At 35.1% G+C, this 19,949-nt stretch overlaps 3 protein-coding genes across 3 annotated transcripts in view; all 3 read right to left on the bottom strand.

Annotated features, from left to right (window-relative positions):
• Positions 1–2,322: 2,322 nt before the first annotated feature.
• On the bottom strand, positions 2,323–9,363 carry LOC121733866 (facilitated trehalose transporter Tret1-like). Its single transcript, XM_042124259.1, has 8 exons — positions 9,274–9,363; positions 7,897–8,126; positions 7,088–7,408; positions 6,711–6,816; positions 5,219–5,293; positions 4,879–5,096; positions 4,188–4,370; positions 2,323–2,570 (listed from the first exon to the last, which is right to left on the bottom strand). Exons 1-8 carry the CDS (start codon positions 9,308–9,310, stop codon positions 2,340–2,342), a joined length of 1,401 nt encoding a protein of 466 aa, XP_041980193.1. The 5' UTR covers positions 9,311–9,363; the 3' UTR covers positions 2,323–2,339.
• Positions 9,364–9,763: 400 nt separating this feature from the next.
• LOC121733871 (facilitated trehalose transporter Tret1-like) lies at positions 9,764–13,948 on the bottom strand. Its single transcript, XM_042124273.1, has 8 exons — positions 13,917–13,948; positions 13,415–13,644; positions 12,522–12,842; positions 12,334–12,442; positions 11,287–11,361; positions 10,811–11,028; positions 10,405–10,587; positions 9,764–10,028 (listed from the first exon to the last, which is right to left on the bottom strand). The coding sequence occupies exons 2-8, from the start codon at positions 13,613–13,615 to the stop codon at positions 9,798–9,800; spliced, it is 1,338 nt and encodes a 445-aa protein (XP_041980207.1). The 5' UTR covers positions 13,616–13,644; positions 13,917–13,948; the 3' UTR covers positions 9,764–9,797.
• Positions 13,949–19,015: 5,067 nt separating this feature from the next.
• LOC121729001 (plastidic glucose transporter 4-like) overlaps positions 19,016–19,949 on the bottom strand; it is a 44,029-nt gene continuing 43,095 nt past the window's right edge. The window contains exon 10 of the mRNA XM_042117372.1: positions 19,016–19,637. Coding sequence (XP_041973306.1) covers positions 19,380–19,637 — 258 coding nt within the window. The 3' untranslated portion in view covers positions 19,016–19,379. The remainder of the gene's footprint in view (positions 19,638–19,949) is intronic.

The raw sequence follows: 19,949 nt of genomic DNA, 5'->3' as shown, positions 1-19,949 counted from the left end.
TTTCTTTCATTGTCTTTCTCTCTTCACACTTACCCTCGTCATTCATATTATAGAAAGTCCGCGCCGCGGAATCGGCCCGAAAACAAATTCAATAAAATATTATGTACAAAATCAAAAAAAATCCACTAGTCCAATCCCTCGGTAGGTAATAGAATTTTACATTACTTATGTATTAAAATATTGACTCAGTTGAATGCAACGTTTTAGAAATAAGTATACTTATTGTAAAAACTTGAAAATTAGACCCATCTTTGTAATTTTTTGTATACATAATAGTATAATTTTTTTTACGATATGGTGTTTTCGCTAATACAGATTAAACATTAAACAATTCGTGGCTTACATATTATCAAGTATCAAATTTAAAAATGAATTATAAAATCATCAATTTTGCTTTCTACGCCCTCTTAAATTATAAGTGAATATTCGTTTGGAACGAAAATAAATCGGTACTACTTAACCCTAGAAGCCCAAACATATTTTTCCAGCTATAAAGCCCAATCATACGTCACAACGACGTGTATATAGTAAAGTCACTCGATTTCACCTTTTTATTTTAGAATATGCAGATTTTTTAAATTATTTATTTAAAGTATGTTATAATGAAATGAAAAAATGCAATTTTAAAAATATATAAATTTAATTAATACTACAATAGACAAAATAACAAAAAAAAATAACAAATCCTCTCAGGTTTTTTCTTATAATAATAAAATTTCTATTTATATCAACTTTTTAAATGTTTCTCCTAAAAATTAAATCATCTCTTATCAATAATAAATAAGAAAATGTATGTAATTCAGTCTCTAAATACATTATTCACAAATGTTAATATTATGTTCTCCGCATACCGCTTTTTTGCATTTCAAGCACTGCGATTTGTTCATCCGCCTTTTTTATAGGAACAAAACCCACGATATCGTCGTTTTATTTGGTTCAGGCTCATCACATGATGTCCCTGGTATTGTCTGTGGTGCAGGTTTTATTATATTCGTTAAATTTTGTCGCACATTCTTCTGCAAAGTAGGTGTCTCCAAATTTTTTGCCATCCACGGTTCCGTCAACTGTGTGCTCAATATCTCCATAAAGTCTTTACGACTAACTGGTTTTTCCCTTTGGTTTACTTTGTTATGAAAATATATAATATAGGAATTCACAAAAGCCATGTTTAAAATACCATAGAAGACCGCCATTGGCAACCTATAAGTTTTCCTATAAGAACTAAACTAATTCCGGAAAAGATGCAGGATTTTGTGGGTTTTATGGTCCATTTTCTGGACTTGTATTTTCCACGTAGTCCACCACTTCATCTTCTACGTCACTCATAACATCATCATGAGTAACACAATCTTCATCTTCAGATTCTGTATCAAGTGCCAAAACATCATCTTCATTTGCCGAAATAGCAGCAATTTCATCTTAATTGAGCTGCCGACTGGACTTCATGGTATGGTTGGATCCAAAAAGTGAATATAGAATGGAAAACCACTCAAAACAAAATATAATTAAATAAAAATCCGAATAATAAATCATCAAAGCTATTAGCAAAAGTTACAAAAAGCCCAAACATACGTCGAATCGACGTGCAACATGTGTGTAACAACAAAATGTCGGAACTTACCGAAGCGAAACAATCGTCCCCTGTTTCGTCTCGGCGGCTACTAAGTTGGTTCGGGAGTTTGCAGCGATCCGATCTTGCGCGAGAAAGAGAGAGCAGATTTTCGTCGGAGTATACGTCGAAACGACGTAGATTGGGCTTCTAGGGTTAATACAATTACATTACGTGCCACATCACTAGCTTCCGTTTAATGCTCTCTCATTCATAGGAGTTATCGCCTGTCGGCCATTATTCCAAGGAAATTGGAACTTAAATCCCTTAACAATATGGCACAAAATCGATTATCGGTTTCTCTTGCAGTGATTAACTCTTACTTGAAACAATGGAAAATCAACTTTGTTTTAACTAAGGCGCATGTACATGATAGGTGCGTTGACATTTGAAGCAGATTCAAGAGATCATACTATCAGGATACTCCTGTATCATGGAATTATACTAAAACTAGATATTATAGCCCATACAGAAAACCAATAAATATGCATCCCTCAATGTCTTCTCTCAAAGTCCTTAAAATGGATTTAAATTATCTCTATACCAAATTATATTATTATGTTTTAAATTATGTATCTAAAGCAGTTTAAAAACTTATGTGTGAAGAAGTAACAGGTCGACAGACTCATTTTCGCATTATGTATAGAAGTAGACTCCATCTCTATGTTGTAGAAATGGAAAGAAAGGAAATAAAAATAAAATGCTTTTCTGTTTAAAAATCCTACAACCACTAATACTGTTTCTTTCTAACTAGAAGAGTCTGGATAACATCTACTGTCAGTTCCTTGGTCTCAGGCATGTAGATGAAAGAGAAAACGGCAGAGGCGAAGCATATAGCGCCGAAGAGGTAGAAGACGCAGCCCAGACCTATCGCCTCCACCAGCGGGTTGAAGATGAACAGGATGATGAAGTTGCAGATCCACGCCCATTCCGAAGCTGCCATCGTCATTACACCTCTGACCTGAAATTGATAGAAAAGATTATATGCCACCAAAAAAAATTTCATCTAAAATGTTGCCGAGACGACCACATAAGGTTGCCCCTGTGAAAAAGCTTCTGAATCTGTACGGCCTAACTCTACCTATCCTAAATTCATATTATACATATCAATAAATATGTATAGCTTCGCCATTTCGCTACCGTCGAGGAGGTGGTAATTCAACCAATTGGTGAAAGTCTCATATAAAACTCCACCCCCAATTTTAGGGGATGGGGGGCGAAAGTTTTAGTTTATGAATTTTATTGTTGGTTGTACACTAAACTTAGATTACATACCAAATTTCAGCTTTCTAGCACTTCAGGAAGTAGCCAAATATTTTGATGATCATCGGTGTCAGTGACGAAATCGGTGTATTTTAGAAATTAATAAAATCTAAAGTAGTAGAGCTATTTAATTCAGAATTTTATATGTTAAATTAGTTTATTCTAGATATCATACCCAGAGAATATGAGCTATCTGGTACATCGGAAACCAACTATATGTGTCTAAACACACTATGCCAAAAAAACTCGGCCGAATTTCAGTATGATGCCTGCAATGTATTTTAATTTACCGATGACACACCATGTCTAAATTACGTCGCGTTATATTGTATGCGTTTGACATTGCTGACGTACGTCATGCCGAACTTCGGCCGCGTATTTTCGGCCTATTGTGTTTAGAGTTTAACGGTCTTACCACAAAAGATTGAAACATATTACTTATATTGAACAGTTGTTTTGAGACCATTATGTACTGAATTTTAATTTAATCAACGGTTCAACAGGTGTTTAAATATTTTGTAGTAAGACCGGAAGACTAAGATGGTTAAAAAAACGACGAAATACTTCGAGAAAAGGTAGGTACTTAGTGCCCTTGCGCTTCGTTTGGCTCGCCTCGCACTACCGTGCCCTAGATATCCACAGCCGAACACTGAACGTCTTCATTTTTGGAAGTCGGATTATGAATGAACAATATGGAAAACCTTTTATTACGTACCTATTGCAATCAAGTATTGGCAGATAGTTGATATAATAAGGAGTAACTTAGGCTACTTTTTAACCAACTTACAAAAAGGAGGAGGACATATTTTTACTTTTTTATTTTTCACCTATGTATTTTACATTTTTTATATAGATTTATATATAGATTCAGTTGGGTTTGACATAACCAACCAAATTACGTAGGTTCGCCATCTGCCTATGAATCAACTTCTCTGATAGTACAATACTCTTTTTGAACGTCGAGTCTACAATAATGTCTACCACTATCGATCGGTTCGTCATTAAAGTTTTAATCGACATTCGACATAAGGAGGCACAAAATTTCATAGAAATTTTGAAATTTTATCAGCGTATATTTTGTACCTCGATTAGCCGTTTGAACTTTAGAAGGATCATTGACACGAGATACTTATATTGCGTTATTGATACCTTAAATCTCTTAGTGCGCCATTAACCAATAGGTTGATAATGCCTTAAGTCTAAGCCTAGCCTAGCCTAGGCTCTAAGCTAAGCTTAGACTGACTTAGAGTACAGCTTATTGGCAAAATATTGATGATGAACACAGCATAGCATAGCTTACCACTATCCTACCTACCTCTGGCAAAAACAGCTCACTTATGACAACATAAGGTACGGTGCCGGCACCCGCGGTGTAGAAAATACAGAAGGCGTATAGAAACACAGCGGTCACCCAGAATGGACCCCAGTGCAGCTGGATCTGAGTGCCTAGAGCCACGCAGCTTATACCAGTAGCGAATGACGAGTAGATCATTAAAGGCTGAAAGAGAGCAGGCAACTCCATTGAAAATGATTTCGCTTAAAATAGTCTAAATTAAAAGAAGATTAGAAGCCTCAAAGGAAATTGAGTATTTTTTTATGAAATAATGGGGCAAACGAGCAAACGGGTCACCTAATGGAAAGCAACTTCCGTCGACCATGGACACTCGCAGAATCAGAAGAGCTGCAGGTGTGTTGCCGGCCATTTAAGAGGGAATAAGGTAATAGGAGAGGGTAGGGAAGGGAATAGGGGAGGGTAGGGAAGGGAAAAGGGTAGGGGATAGGGCCTCCGGTAAACTCACTCACTCGGCGAAACACAGCGCAAGCGCTGTTTCACGCCGGTTTTCTGTGAGCCCGTGGTATTTCGCCGGTCGAGCCGGCCCATTCATGCCGAAGCATGGCTGTCCCACGGAATTAGTGAAATAGAGTAATATCTTTTAAATCGAATGAATGCAAATCACGAAATTCATAGTTATTACTATCCTTATTAGATCCTAGTTCCTACTTACCCTTCTACCAGTCAAATCTGTTAAATACGCAGCCACGAAGCCGACAATAGTGTTGACTACGGCAAAGGCAATGCTAGTGATATTGGACGAAACGTTTGGCATGGCCTCTCGGAACAGTGGTTCTGCGTACACCTGAGCTACGACAAGTCCTTGGAAAATAGCAAACGTGTATAAGGCTGTAACTACCATCAAACCCTGACGAGTCGACTTAGACTTTTCTGTGAAAAACAAGTGAATTGTTCTAGACAAAGATTTGTCAGAAATATCAATTTGTAACTCTGAATCTCTGAATACACAATTTTGTTAACGACGTAAGACTTAAAAAATTATATTAACTTACTGATAAATTGGAACAAAGTTAACTTTTCACGAGGCTTTCCATCGCCCTGTAACTTCTCGTTTTCTGGTGCATCATCTGGAAAACACAAAAGCAATTTTCGACTAACCCCAAAAATCAAACATCGTCCTTCTTCACACTCACGCCCGTCTTTCATATGCCAGGTGAAAAAGAACGACGCGGTTTCATCGCCAAATTAGTATTTTCTCAATAACTCGATAAATATACAACAGACAGATAGAATTTTATACAATGTGTTAAAATATTAACTTAGTTCAATGCACGGTTACGGCAATAAATGAAAAATTCGTGAAATTTGGATGCATCTTTGTAATTTTTTTCTATCGAGAAAATTTTAAGATATTGTGTTTTTGCTCAGATCGAATTCTCGGAAATATAATGTAGTATCTAATTTTAGAAAATGAAACAATTCGGAGCTTACTTTCAAGTATAAAAATGAATTATAAAATCGACACTTTAGGGTAAGTCGCCCCCTTAATATTTTTTATTTATTACCTCAAGCGGCCACATCCGGCCGCGATAAAGGTGCCAAGGTGCCACGGGACAATTTGTCGTTTCGATCGATCGTCAAGAAAATCGTCCAATCGATCTTTTGAGCGTAAAATCGTTTGCGATATTGCTACACACGTACAATTTGTCGTTCTATTTTAACATCGAGTAGATAAATCGTTACGATAATTGTCCCGTGTATGGCCACCTTAACAAGGGCCCTCTCTCCCTAAATTAGCAGGTCGATTGTCTGTCAGTGCGAATATCGACGTAAATGACATTAAAATAACGTTCATAACAGCGCGCCTTGTACGGTGGCGGTTACGCTTACGACGCTCGCCGCGTCCATGATAGGGCGAAATAGGAGAAAAAACCTTTTTAAGGCTTAATATAATACATATTTCAAAAAAGTAAAAAAAACCAAATTATTAACTTATGTATTGCAAAGCAGTAGATATTTTTTTATATATTCTATTGATAAATAATGAAGGAGTAAAGTGGTTTCATTCAATGATTTAGAGGTGATTTGGTTGTTTATTTCTTTATTATGTGATACCGATAGAAAAAATATGGCAAAACCAAATTACGTATCATATCATTTAGATTACTAATTATTTTTTTCAGATATAATTTCTCTGTTAATTCCGATGAAAAGTTGTTTCATCTGCACGCTTTTTTCGAAAGAGCAGCCTTAAAGGCACATTAATAGAAGCGTAGTAGATTGTGGAGTCATTATTTTGCGCAGACCGTTCTATCTTGAATTAACTAATCTGTAGCTAGATTACATTACATACTGTTTCCATTTATCTTTGTTTATAATCCTCGTCCTGAGCAATATAATGCAAGTATCAATAAACTATGTTGTTGGCTGAAGAATGGCTAGATAAAAATAGGGACAATAGATTCAACTTTATAAAATTGTTAATATTAAGTACAAGCTATAAAATTCTTTATAAGGCTTTAAAATAATTAGAAGTTTTCCTACCATCCATTTCAGGGTTCAGAGTTTTGTGAATCAACGCCATTGCTTCCAAAACTTCCTTAGATTCCGGTTTCGTTCCTCTATAAAATGCAATATTACGTGCAGCTTCCTACGAATAAATAGACAAAATATGTTATGTGTTCTTCTTTTTTAAGTGAAGTAACGAATTATGAATCTTTAGTAGCTTTGCTGTTGTGATTTCAGAACATTTCTACGACTAATCACTAGGTCAACAGTCGACACTAGTTGTTTTGCAATTTATAAAACGGACTGTGGCAACTGGTATACAGTTTCAGTTTTTAACCGCCTTCCAAAGAGAAGCAGGTTATATTTTTAAGTATAAATAAATTTAAATTGTTTAGAGCACTGGTTGTACCTACTTTATCCTGGCCTTTCTTCATCAAATACGTTGGTGATTCTTTGACCAAGCTCAATAATAACACTTGAGTGATACTGCAGGTTAAGCAGGTGTATATCATGCCTCCGTAAGATAACCACCCTCCGATGAGGTAGGACAGCAGTATCCCAATACCGTAGAAGATAATGGAACAGGCCGTCATGGTGCCTCTTATCTTCTCATGACAGATCTCCGAGATGAAGACTGGTGTGACGTTGAAGAGACAGCCGCTGATGCCCGATATTGACATGGCGACCAGCACCAACTCTACTCTCCGGCTTACGGCAACTACGATCCATGCAATCTTAAAATATGAAAAATATTTTACTATAATATTTCAATAAACTATTAAACTGATAATACGAGTATTTCACATACAGTTACAGTAAAGAGATCATTTAATCTTATATCTTTAAACGACCAATTCTTGTACATATATATATATGTAATTTTCATGAAATTTAGTTTAAAGGGGGTTTCGGGGGCGATAAATCGATCTAGCTAGGAATCATTTTTAGAAAATGTCAATAGCTAGTGAATAGGTAGATACTAATATCATAACCATACAAAAGTTTGATGATTTCTCTATCTTCTCACGTCTCACTTCTGCATTGTGGCCAACATCAGACTTCTAGTTGTTGGAACTTACTAATATATAATTTATTAAAAAACTTGCATCATTTTAAATATTTTAAAATGCTTATAATAATAATAATAATAATAATAATAATAAATCTTTATTTCAACCCCACAATTCAACGCCCCATTTCAACCCTTTATAATGAAACTCACAACTTGAGGCAAACTGAATATAACCGACGTGTACTTTCTTCCCACATAATCGACCACAAACCCCGAAATGGGGGTGCTGATGAGGGCCGTACAAGAAGACAAGCTCCCGAACAGAGCCACCTCAGTCTCAGTCATTGGCCGGTTGAGGGTTGTGTTTGTGGACTCAAACAGTTTCACGGTGGACGAAGGCCAAGCAAACATCAGGCCAAAGTTGATGCATGTCGTGCTTACTGAAATAAATTATTACTCGTAAAGATACTAGTAAAAACATAATTATTATTATTATTTCACAATCAGAAACTCACTTTCAAGTTTCACGTGCCGTTCATGGTATTTAGTATAAATTACATATTGGAGTGAGCACACTGAGACGGGCCGTGCCGGGGCTCATCGCAAAAATCCGCCTCCATACAATTTGTATGGAAGCGGATGCGCGTATCGCACACTGTGTCGGGGCGCAGCGGATTTCCTCTTCCATAAAAATTGTATGGAGGCGGATTTTTGCGACGAGCCCCGGCACGCTGAGCCCCGGCACGGCCCGTCTCAGTGAGCTCACATACCTTTATAGCAATAAAGGTATGTTTTTTTTTTATTAATTTAATTTAGGGCCGTTTATGGGCTCTGCGCCCATATACTTTTTTTGCTATCTTTGTATTGTTTTTCGCACCCAGGATAATTGAAATAATATCATTAATTGTAATAATTGTAGTCCATCACGCCATGGACATTTTTTTTCTTTTTTTATGTATAATAGAATATAATATCATCATAATATAATACAATAGTTATAATAATAATATAATATAATAATATATAAAGGTATGTTGGAATCGCCAAGTATTTTTCTCTTCCTCTACTCAATTTTTCCTATAATAATATTATTTATCTTTGAGGTGTACTTATAATGTTAAATGTACTATCACAGGAGTTGGTTCATATATGCACTAGGCAGATGCGGACTTACGTAATTTGGTCGCGTTATGTCAAACCCTGCCCAATTATCACAAATTCATTGAATTGATATAGTCCAACCAAATGACATAGGTCTTTAAACTGCCTATGAATCAATTTCTTCGATGGTACAATACCAATTTTGAATAGCAACATTTTGAATTTAGAATTTTCATCTTGCTTAGTTGAAAGTGTAAAATTATTTTCAAGCATTACAAGCGCTCGTACGGTGAAGATTGAAAAGAGCCTAATTAAACTCTCAATGGTGGTCTTAGACATTTAAATGCATGTTCTTGAATATCCACACGGGCTTTTAAAATAATCTGTCCTGGCGCTTTTAGAAAAGAGTGGTTACTTTGTTCCGAAAATGCTGTACCTATTAATTATATTACATATTTATATTATATTACAAGTTTAGGTACTTACTCATAAATGTACACAGCACTTGCTTTAGTATCCCCATGGTATTTACTTTTGTCTAACACCGTATGCTTCCGCCTTGCATCTGATTGTTACAGATTGGCACCTTTGGATACATGATTATACTTTATCAAGTAATATACAACATTCAGTAAACATTAGTAATAGATAATATAGAGAGCAATCTAGTTTATTGCACTATATTTTCTTTCGCTACCCAGTATCTAATATGACCCATTATAGTAGGCACTCATCGGGTTTATTTTAAAAACAATTTTAAAGTTATTTACGATAATTTTATCATATTTTGCCCCATCAAATCTAATAAACGCAGGTTCATCGCATCAAATTTACAAGCGGATTGAGGTTTTTTCTTCTCTCTTGTTCGAAATAAATATTTGAAAGCAGTGAAGGGTTAGAAAGTTGGAATTAGAAAAAAAGAAATAATAATAGCAATAACTTTATTAAAACTAATAACATAATTTAACAAACTAAATAATATACTCAGTCGTGTTATTAAACTCAGGTACTTAATAATGTTTCTTCCTAACTAAGAGTGTTTGGATGACGTCAACTGTTAATCCTTTAGTTTCGGGCACGTAGACAATAGCGAATACAGCAGAGGCGAAGCATATAGCGCCGAAGAGGTAGAAGACGCAGCCCAGACCTATCGCCTCCACCAGCGGGTTGAAGATGAACAGGATGATGAAGTTGCAGATCCACGCCCATTCCACCACAACCATCGTAAATACGCTGCGAACCTGTCAAAATTACAAGTGTTTCAATCCGGGAATGTAATGAAATCTTTGATGCCTAATTGTTAAAGGGCATCATGAGGGCAATTTGTATCAATTTTATATTATTAAAGTCTAAAATAATTATTAAAAGTGAAGTCGATTAGGTAGATGGAGGACCTACGTCTTCAACATGCTAACTGTTTTTTATGTGACATCGAGTAGGGTAGCTAAGAGCTGTCATTGCAATTTTATAGGAGCAGGAGGAGCAAAAACTAATTTTAGTGCTAAAAGCTAATGGTCGACTTTCCCCTTGGCCCATACGAAATCCATCATCCGTCGTCACTAACAAAAATAAACTAGACCACCAAGTAACAAGTCTTGTACATAATCATGAACTTACCTCTGGTAAGAATAATTCGGCTACAATCACATAGGGCACAGTTCCTGCTCCAGCAGTGTAGAAAATACAAAAGGCGTACAGAAACACTCCAGTCAGCCAGTGTGGTCCCCAGTGCAAGTGGATTTGAGAGCCCAGAAGAACGCAGCTTATACCGGTCACGAACGATGAGTAAATCATCAAAGGCTGAAATGCAATGTCTTTAATGATGAAAAGTAGTAATTATGGGTGAAGGTAAAATTAGATTCCTTATTACACGAGCAATTATTACTGTTTGGTAAAGTTTTGTCACGACTATTTAAAGCAGGTAATCAATATGACAAACAAGAGCCAAACGAGAACATTATAATAAAAGTAGGAAAGAAGTTTTGCTATATCAAAAGCATTTCGTATTACAATAGCAACTTACCCGTCTACCAGTCAAGTCTGTCAAGTAAGCTGCAACGAAACCAACCACCGTATTTATCACAGCAAATGTCACACTCGAGATGGTTGCTGAAATCGTCGGCATAGCTTCTTGGAACAAAGGCTCTGCGTACACCTGAGCTACTACCAGTCCTTGGAATATGGCGAACGTGTACAAAGCAATGATGATGAATAATCCCATTTGTGTAGATTTTGACTTCTCTGAAAAAGAAATATAATATTATGTTAACAGTTAACAAACTTTGTTTAACTGCTCATTGTTTTGTTTATTTAAAATCTACAGAATATCTTTTAAAATATATTCTGTAGATTTTTAATAAACAAAGGTTACTCGTATTGGCTAGAAAATTAACATTAGTAATTATTGTTGATCGACTCACTGTGACTATTTTGTCTATGATCACTTATTTATCAGCCGGGCTACTAGTAGTAGTTATCATTATTAATATCATCACTTACTTATAAATTGAATCAATCCAAGCTTCTCCGGAGATTTCACTGTGTCGTTCAGCTTTTCGTTTTCTGGGCTCTCCTCTGAAATAACAATACCTATAGATACTTACATATATTTTTTTATATTTTATAAATTAGATAACATTAATATCGTATGTAGTATGCTTGTATATGTTATAATAATGATTATTTATGAAGTAGAATAAAAAGTATTAGGGCCAACCCACATGTACCACAACCACACCACATCGCAACGACAAGACGTGGAGCAGTGGTTACATGCGAATGGTGTCGCTCCACAATTCACACGTAACCTACAGCTTTAATTGTAGTTGCGTTGTGGTACCGACAAAATGCCGACGTGGTTGCGTTGTCGCCAGTGGTTGCGATGTGGTTATGTACGAAAGTCAATGAAACGAAGGGGGGGGGGAAAGAGCGCGAGCGGTGTGCGCACACTGTCATTGCATCTACGCAACGTTGTGGTTGCGATGCGGTCGGCCGTGGTTGCGATGTGGTCGGTATCACACAAGTGGTCGACAACGATTGCAAAATGTGGTACATATAAATGGTCCAGTTCATTTACAATAGGAAATATACGCCCGACCACGTGGTGTGGTTGTGGTTGTCGTGCGGTTGTGGTACGTGTGGGTTGGCCCTTACGCTCATATAATATTATGCATCAAAATTTTTAACGTACAGTTAAAAATAGATACGCATCTCCATTTTTCGACTTTATTTCTATGCATTAAGATTCAAATGTGATAGACCGGATCTGTCTTCCACCGTACGTAAATAAGTGACAAGTTAAGCGCCATTATTTAGACATAGTAAAACCACGTGCACATAACACGGAGATTATAAGATATAAAATAATAAAGGTGTTGTGTGATTAAACATAGGCATAAAATGTTATTGGCCCCTGTAAATTCTTATAGCACTGGAAAATCCAATGGAAAAAAAAATATTTTCCGTTGAAACAATGTACAAATGACGCAAAAAAATACTAGCCTGATGCAAAATGCATTACATTTAAGATAATTAAAACCTCATTACCGTCATCTATTTCAGGATTTAGAGTTTTCTTTATGATCGCCATTTCTTCTAAAACCTCTTTTGAATCGGGTTTCGTTCCCCTATAAAACGCTATTGCACTAGCCGCTTCCTGAAAATAGCACATACTATGAAGTTTTCAGATTTTTCTGTCTAGCGTTTAATATAAAATTCACAACTATTGTATTTACCTTATCCAATCCTTTCTGCAACAAGTAGGTGGGTGATTCTTTCACCAAAGTCAGCAATAAAATTCCAGCTACGCTTAGAGTCAAGCAGGCATAGTTCATAGCCTCAAAGGACAAATACGCTCCTAGGACATAAGACAGTAATATTCCAATACCGTAGAAGATAATGGAACATGCTGTCATAGTTCCTCGTATGTTCTCGTGACATATTTCTGATATGTACACCGGTGTCAAATTGAAGAGACATCCGCCTAAACCAGATATACACATCGCGGCTAGTATTGTCTCTACGTTCCTGTTTATGATTATGAGGGTCCAGGCAAACTGAAATACAGAAGAGCAAGATCGTAGCAATAACTCTAAGTTTGGCCCATTTGCACCAGTATAAGCTATTGTTAGATTTAGAAAGTAACACGCCTTATCTTTCATAAATAATAATATCAATAATAATAATATCTATGGACGCTTCACACCACGTCAGTCTGGTCCCGTGCTATGTATCTACCTGATGGACTTGTGTTACGGGTACCAGACAACGGAAATATATTTAATACTTTTATACTGTACATATTATATTTAAGATTTTTATTATATGATACACATATTTAATTCACATGCATGACCCAGGAACTTTGAAAAATTCTTGTTCCGTCGGCGGGATTCGAACCCGCGACCCCCGGCTTGAGCTACCAACAGCCCACCAACTGAGCCACAGAGGTCGTCAATGTGATTAAAAAGAGTAAGATATTATAATTCCAGATTAACCATAAGAAGTGGGTCACATATGCATTGGAAAAAAAATGGTTTAAGGAATGTGAGTAGCTGGACTGATTATGCTTCAATTAAAAGCTCAAGAATTAAAAGTTCAAGTTCAGGTTATTAGTCTGTGTACTTACAACTTGAGGTAAACTAAAAATTATAGTGCTATATTTTCTTCCCAGATAATCCATAAGGAATCCCGAAACTGGTGTGCCAATAAGGGCAGTAACTGAAGACAAACTTCCAAAGAGAGCTAGCTCAGTTTCGGTCATTGGACGATTCAAAGTCGTGTTTGTCGATGCAAAGAGCTTCAGTGTAGTTGAAGGCCAGGCGAACATCAGAGAAAAGTTCACGCAGATGGTACATACTGAAACAAAACGTTTATAAAGCAAGTGTTTTTAAAATCGTGATTTTTCACATCGATTAACAGACGATTAGGTTTTTTGGACGTTTGAGATACAATCCCTAATTGGTTTTAAAACACATTTTTCATTAAAATATTATATCTTATAATAATATTCTATTATGAACCCCAAAACACTTGTTTAATTTCGTTACACTTATTTTTAGTTACTTTAGTTATTTTTTCAAAATATTTTTATTATAATAAAAATATATTAGACTGGATACTGTACTCACTTATAAATGTGGAGGTAACTTGCCGTATTATTGAAGTCATAATATTATTTTTCTATTATATTTTTCTTCAAATAATTTTTTAAATTATCGTTTTTCGTCTTTCACTAATTGTAATGACACTGCCTTCTTCGTGATCCAGCGTGGATTGATGTGTGGTGAGCATGCTTTTATTTTATCTAGCGAGTTTGGTTAAAACAAACAGTACTGACTTAACGTAATTTATTGGACAAAGTTTCGCGCAATATTTTTTACGATTTTCTTACCAAAATTGTAATTAATAAACAGGGTGAAATTTTAATTGCGCACTGTATAATTATTAATAAATTCCGGCCCAATATATTGACCCTTGTTAAAAATAGAAATACACGTATTTTTTATTTTATAAGCACTCAGTACTCAAATGTGGAAAAATAGCTTCCGAAAGTTTTCCTAAAAGACTCTACGCGTCGCCGGCGCGTAGTGTCCATTGCCTAGGAATTGTATAGACTGTCTAGTGTCTACAGGGTGTAATAAAACTAAGTGATCTTCAGGGTAATTCAGTGATAATACTTCAGGTAAAAATTTTGATCTTTACTTCTCTTTTCACGGTGAACTCTCTACAAGGAACACATACACACCCTAAAGTATAATCACTTAGTTTTGTTACATCCTGTATATGTATAAACATTGTCTAGGCATTGCATTCAATGCCGCATTACAATATAATATTATAATCTTTTTATTTAAACCTTCTATCTTTCTAAATAGGTCGCTTTGTGGTTAATATTACCCAACATTTTTGACAATTTGGAAACCTTTGGAATGTTTAGGCAGGTAATTGCAATTTTTCACATGAGGCAAAGAAATTAATTTTTGAAAATATCAGATCATTTAAACGCAAAGACTGTATTTGAATAAAAAGATAAAACACTCACAATCTCTTACAACAAACAAGTTTGAATTATAAAGATTAAAATACATAATTCACTTGGACGATTACGCAATACACGACGACTAAGTTATTTTTAACCCTCGACGCAAACAGGGGGGGGGGGGTGTTATGAGTTTGACATGAATGTGGGTCTGCTTGTGACATTGTAGAATTCCTAAATTATCCTGATTTACAGAATTTTATTTCTTCTTTGAAAACGACGGATATATCGGATGGCTTATTTCAAACTTTGTTTTCGGTTATATTTTACGGAGTATTTTTTTTCATATTTTCGTTAAGTTTTTATTGATTTAACAGGGAAAAATAATTTTATGGCAAAACAACGTTTGCCGGGACAGCTAGTGTGAAATAAAAGTATAAAGTTTAGTTTGGTTGTATTTAATCTGTTTTACAAACTATTTCATAAATGGACACCAAAATACTTTAATTTTTGCAACAACATTAATTAGAAAAATATTCCTATGTTTATACTATTTTCACTATTTCATGAAGGTGAAATACTTAAATTGAAATATAATGCAATATTATATTGAATTTATGTATTATTATATAATATATTGAATATTATAATAAACTGAAATATAAGTTTTGATAACGCAACATAAAATAATATTTGACTTATAAGTTTTTAAATACCCAACTAATAACCACATTCTTTTTGTGTTTTGGAAAATTTGATACTTAATATATTTTGTCACTGCTTTAATATAATAGAAATATGAAATTATTATTAGAAATAGGTATTGTTAAAAAATCTAAATCTAAGCGGCTTAATATGCCTAGCCGCAATTCTATGTTTCGTCTTGCCATGGAGTTATGATTTTTTATGGGTCAGTTCATATTGCATCGTGACGATGACATTATTTCATGTTTTATGCAAAACGTATGATTGGGTTAAAAATAATTATAAGCGTTTCTTCCTACATAAAAGAGCTTATTTTTATACGGATTTGTGAGCCCGTTATTCTAATATTATGTATATTAGCAAAGTTCTGCTATTACTGACTGAATGTAAATAAAAAATGAGTCATGATTGCCAAAATACGTCTACGACATATTATAAAAATCTACACAAAACAGAGCCACGTTTCAACTAGGCAACATTTGAAGCTCAACATGTAGCCAACATTTTGATCGTGCAACTTTTATACAACGTGTAGTAAAACTAAGCGATAATACTTTAGGATGGGTATATAGAATTTACTGTGAAAGTAGCAACACTGAAAGAACACATTTTTAGTGATTTCTATGGGCAAGTCCCCGAGTCATGATTTTTTCCTTAGAAAGTTGAAAAATATCTTACTCTTTCAGCGCTGCTACTTTCACAGCGAACTCTATATAGGTCCCCTACACACCTTATGTATTATCAGTTAGTTTTGTTACACCCTGTATAATATCAAGGTTTTCTTTTTAATACTTAAGTCCCCTTTCCGCTTTCGGCCATGACTAAAAAGGATAACTATATGAATTCCACCATGATTACTAAGCTGTCTACAATATGCCTAAATCAACGATCGACGATCATGCTAACGGTAGCTGATAAGAATGATGACTTTAGGTAAAAAAAAAAAAAGGTAGGCACTTGAAATGTATACAAAATACTCAGCTATATTTATACTTTAATAATTATTAATAAAATTTAAATAAAATCAATAATTAAGGGGAGGCCTCCCATACAAAAAAACACAATTTTTTACTATTTTTGCTATAAAATGGTACGGAACCCTTCGTGTGCGAGTCCAACTCGCACTTGGCCGATTATTGGAAATTTGCATGGGCAAATTCGTGACACTGGGGAGATTGCCCACGTCTTACGGCCGTTCCCAATATTTGATCTATCTCTGGTTTTGCCCTACTAGAGATAGGAATGTGAGCTATTCCTATCTCTAGTAGGGCAAAACCAGAGATAGAATTCACGAATTTGCCCATGCAAATTTCCAATAATCGGCCAAGTGCGAGTTGGACTCGCACACGAAGGGTTCCGTACCATTTTATAGCAAAAATAGTAAAAAATTGTGTTTTTTTGTATGGGAGGCCTCCCCTTAATTATTGATTTTATTTAAATTTTATTAATAATTATTAAAGTATAAATATAGCTGAGTATTTTGTATACATTTCAAGTGCCTACCTTTTTTTTTTTTTTTACCTAAAGTCATCATTCTTATCGAGCAAAAAATGTTTTAAAAATCACGTTTGTTGTATGGGAGCCTCCCTTAAATATTTAATTTATTTTGTTTTTAGTATTTATTATTATAGCGGCAACAGAAATACACAATCTGTGAAAATTTCAATTCTCTAGCTATTACCGTTCTTGAGTTACAGCCTGGAGACAGACGGACAGACACATAAAATAACTAAGCTCAGTAATAGGGTTCCGTTTTTACCCTTTGGGTACGGAACCCTAAAAATGCACTTTCAACGCTGCCGCTTTCACAGTGAACTCTATAATATAAGAAACACGTTAGTTTAAGCACGTTCGAAATCATAATATTATACCCGGACCCCGGTTCCATCATGTGGCTCATGACATGGAGAGGCTAATAATGTAAGTCTTCCAATTGCAACACTAGAGCGCATTATGCGGCATAATGTTTTTTTTTATGAAATAAAAGGGGCAAACGAGCAAACGGGTCACCTGTGGAAAGCAACTTCCGTCGCCCATGGACACTTGCAGCTTCAGAAGAGCTGCAGGTGCGTTGCCGGCCTTTTAAGAGGGAATAGGGTAATATGGTAACTACGTTACACACACTGCTGCTGAACAAGTTGCGCGGCCACGTGTTGAGCCCACAAATGCTGCTTGGTGGATTCCTGTCTTTACAATAACTAGCGTAACACACAAGTTGATTGTGTTTAAATTCCTAAGAATAATTGACACAACAAATAACATCTATTATTACACAAACATGTATAAAATTAATTTTATAAAAAAGATACGAGGGATATGCAACTATTTCTCTGTTCGTTGAAACTGAATGGGAGATATTAGACTCCATTAAAACAGTATCATTTCCATTTAATCAACGTATAGCATTATTTGCTAAATTAATACTGATACAAATAACAAAATTGTAACATTGGTTGTACTGACATAATATTATAGTATAATTATTAATGCCCCTAAAATCTGGTGGACATTACAAAATCAGAGTCAGATTAACCTATGTACAATGTATTGCATGTTTTCACATCATATCACTTGCATATCCCTCGCATACTTCGTCCTTGGCTTACAATAATTAGTATTTTTATGTAACAACTAACAACATTTATGCAAGGTACGTGATTTTCAACACTTCTTTACCTTATATTTTTACAACTAATAGGAATATTTTTGTGCTGTACGACATTTTATTTTATTAACCATGGTCATTCGAACATTTATTTTGTAATACGATAATTTTTTGACAATTTAGTAATTTTCTACAGTACCTATTGTTCATGATCTTTCCATTAAAATATCCCCACTTTTTCTTAAAATACAGTAGATGAGTACTAAGTATTGATCATAACTGTCTTACATTAATAATAATGTTATAACAAAAATCGGCCAAGTGCGAATCGGACTCGCGCACGAAGGGTTCCGTATAGATACAGAGCAAAAATAGGCTAAAAATTATGTTTTTGTATGAGACCCCCCCTTAAATAAATATTTATTTTATTTTGTTTTCAGTATGAAAATTTGAGTAAAAATTTCAGTATGAAAGTATGAACATTTCAGAAGTCTAGCTATACCGGTTCTTGAGATACTGCCTGGAGACAGACAGACGGACAGACAACGAAGTCTTAGTAACAGGGTCCCGTTTTTACCCTTTGGGTACGGAACCCTAAAAACTATTTTTTTCTTTCTCATGAATAAACGACTTAGCAGAACTTACTGAGATTATCATTGAACATTAAAATAAACTTAGTACTGAAGAACAAGTTACAAACGAAGTTTACATAACCTAACACTTTTTGATGAAATATTTAAAATGTCATGTGATACAGAAAGTACCTTCACATTCACAAAAGTGAGTGGGCAAGAAACAAAAACTTCAACCGTGTATAAAAATAACAAAATATCAACTATGTATATGTCGTAGGACGATTTGATAAATCGAATTTTCGCGAAAATTCTAGGGATTTCGCGAAAACACGGATTTATCAAATCATCCTACGACATATATTCAAACATTCAATACATTTATACTATGTTATTCTGTATATTAATTTTTTAACTACTTTCCTAGATCCTAGGTACCTTCTAAAAGTTACAGATATGATTTTCTATAGGTACAAATTACGAATTTTAGTACCTACGTACTCCTATTTGTAAAACTCCTCGTGTAAATAAAAATGTACTCCAAAATAAATTTATCAAGTCTTGATATTATATTCATTACTTTATGTCTTTACCTCAACGATCTTGTGATTTCAGTCACATCTCGGTGCTATCACATTTCACATAAATTGGCATATTAATCGTAATTTTACGCTTTGGCATTTCAATCGTAATTCCTATCTTCCACCGTGAAGACTTCCGTCTTTGATTGTCATCGTCCATTCTTCTTCTTCTCTCGTATCAGGAACCAGGGACCTTCTAGAGCTTCGTTGATTTGGTCCTGCGATTTGCCCTTGGTCTCTGGTAGAATGTAGTAAATGTATCCAGCACCGAGGAGCGTTATGGACGCACAGATATAGTATGTTGCGTGCAGCCCGAGGGCGAAGGCCAGGGAACCGAAGTATCGTAGAAGCAAGAAATTGCTAAGCCACATCCAAGATATTAAAAAACTAGACGCAAAACTTCGCACCTGAAAAGTGAAAAAAGATAAATTAAACACCATTTCAATATTTTAAAATAGAGGATAAATAGACGATTGCTGAAACTAGCATTAAGGTACGCCAATTTACGACTCTATAATGCTAAGTACTGACATACGGTTTTGCTCGATAGTTTTACTCCAAATCGAGCAATAACCACCGTGTGGACCGCCAAAACTGACAGCTCGAAGGCTCGCTTCGAGCTGGCTCGATGGAATTAAATATGTCAAATATGTCATTTCCTTCGATTTGGAGTAAAAATATCGAGCAAAACCGTATGTGAGTATTGAGCATGAGATATA

Source organism: Aricia agestis, chromosome 1 (genome assembly GCF_905147365.1).
Source record: "Aricia agestis chromosome 1, ilAriAges1.1, whole genome shotgun sequence".
In the NCBI taxonomy this organism is placed as follows: Eukaryota; Metazoa; Arthropoda; class Insecta; order Lepidoptera; family Lycaenidae; genus Aricia; species Aricia agestis.
Note: the sequence above shows the minus strand (reverse complement) of the source record. Positions and strands in the feature narration are given on the sequence as shown.

Excerpts from the sequence above, each read along its gene's own strand:
- LOC121733866 (XM_042124259.1), bottom strand. The coding sequence starts at position 9,310 with ATGGGGATACTAAAGCAAGTGCTGTGTACATTTATGA. Across the intron at positions 4,371-4,878 it reads CAGATTTGACTGGTAGAAGG|CCTTTAATGATCTACTCGTC; the intron begins GTAAGTAGGAAC and ends GCTCTCTTTCAG. Across the intron at positions 2,571-4,187 it reads GTGAGCTGTTTTTGCCAGAG|GTCAGAGGTGTAATGACGAT; the intron begins GTAGGTAGGATA and ends TATCAATTTCAG.
- LOC121733871 (XM_042124273.1), bottom strand. The coding sequence starts at position 13,615 with ATGTTCGCCTGGCCTTCAACTACACTGAAGCTCTTTGCATCGACAAAC. Across the intron at positions 12,843-13,414 it reads TTTTTAGTTTACCTCAAGTT|TTTGCCTGGACCCTCATAAT; the intron begins GTAAGTACACAG and ends TCTGTATTTCAG. Across the intron at positions 10,588-10,810 it reads CAGACTTGACTGGTAGACGG|CCTTTGATGATTTACTCATC; the intron begins GTAAGTTGCTAT and ends ATTGCATTTCAG.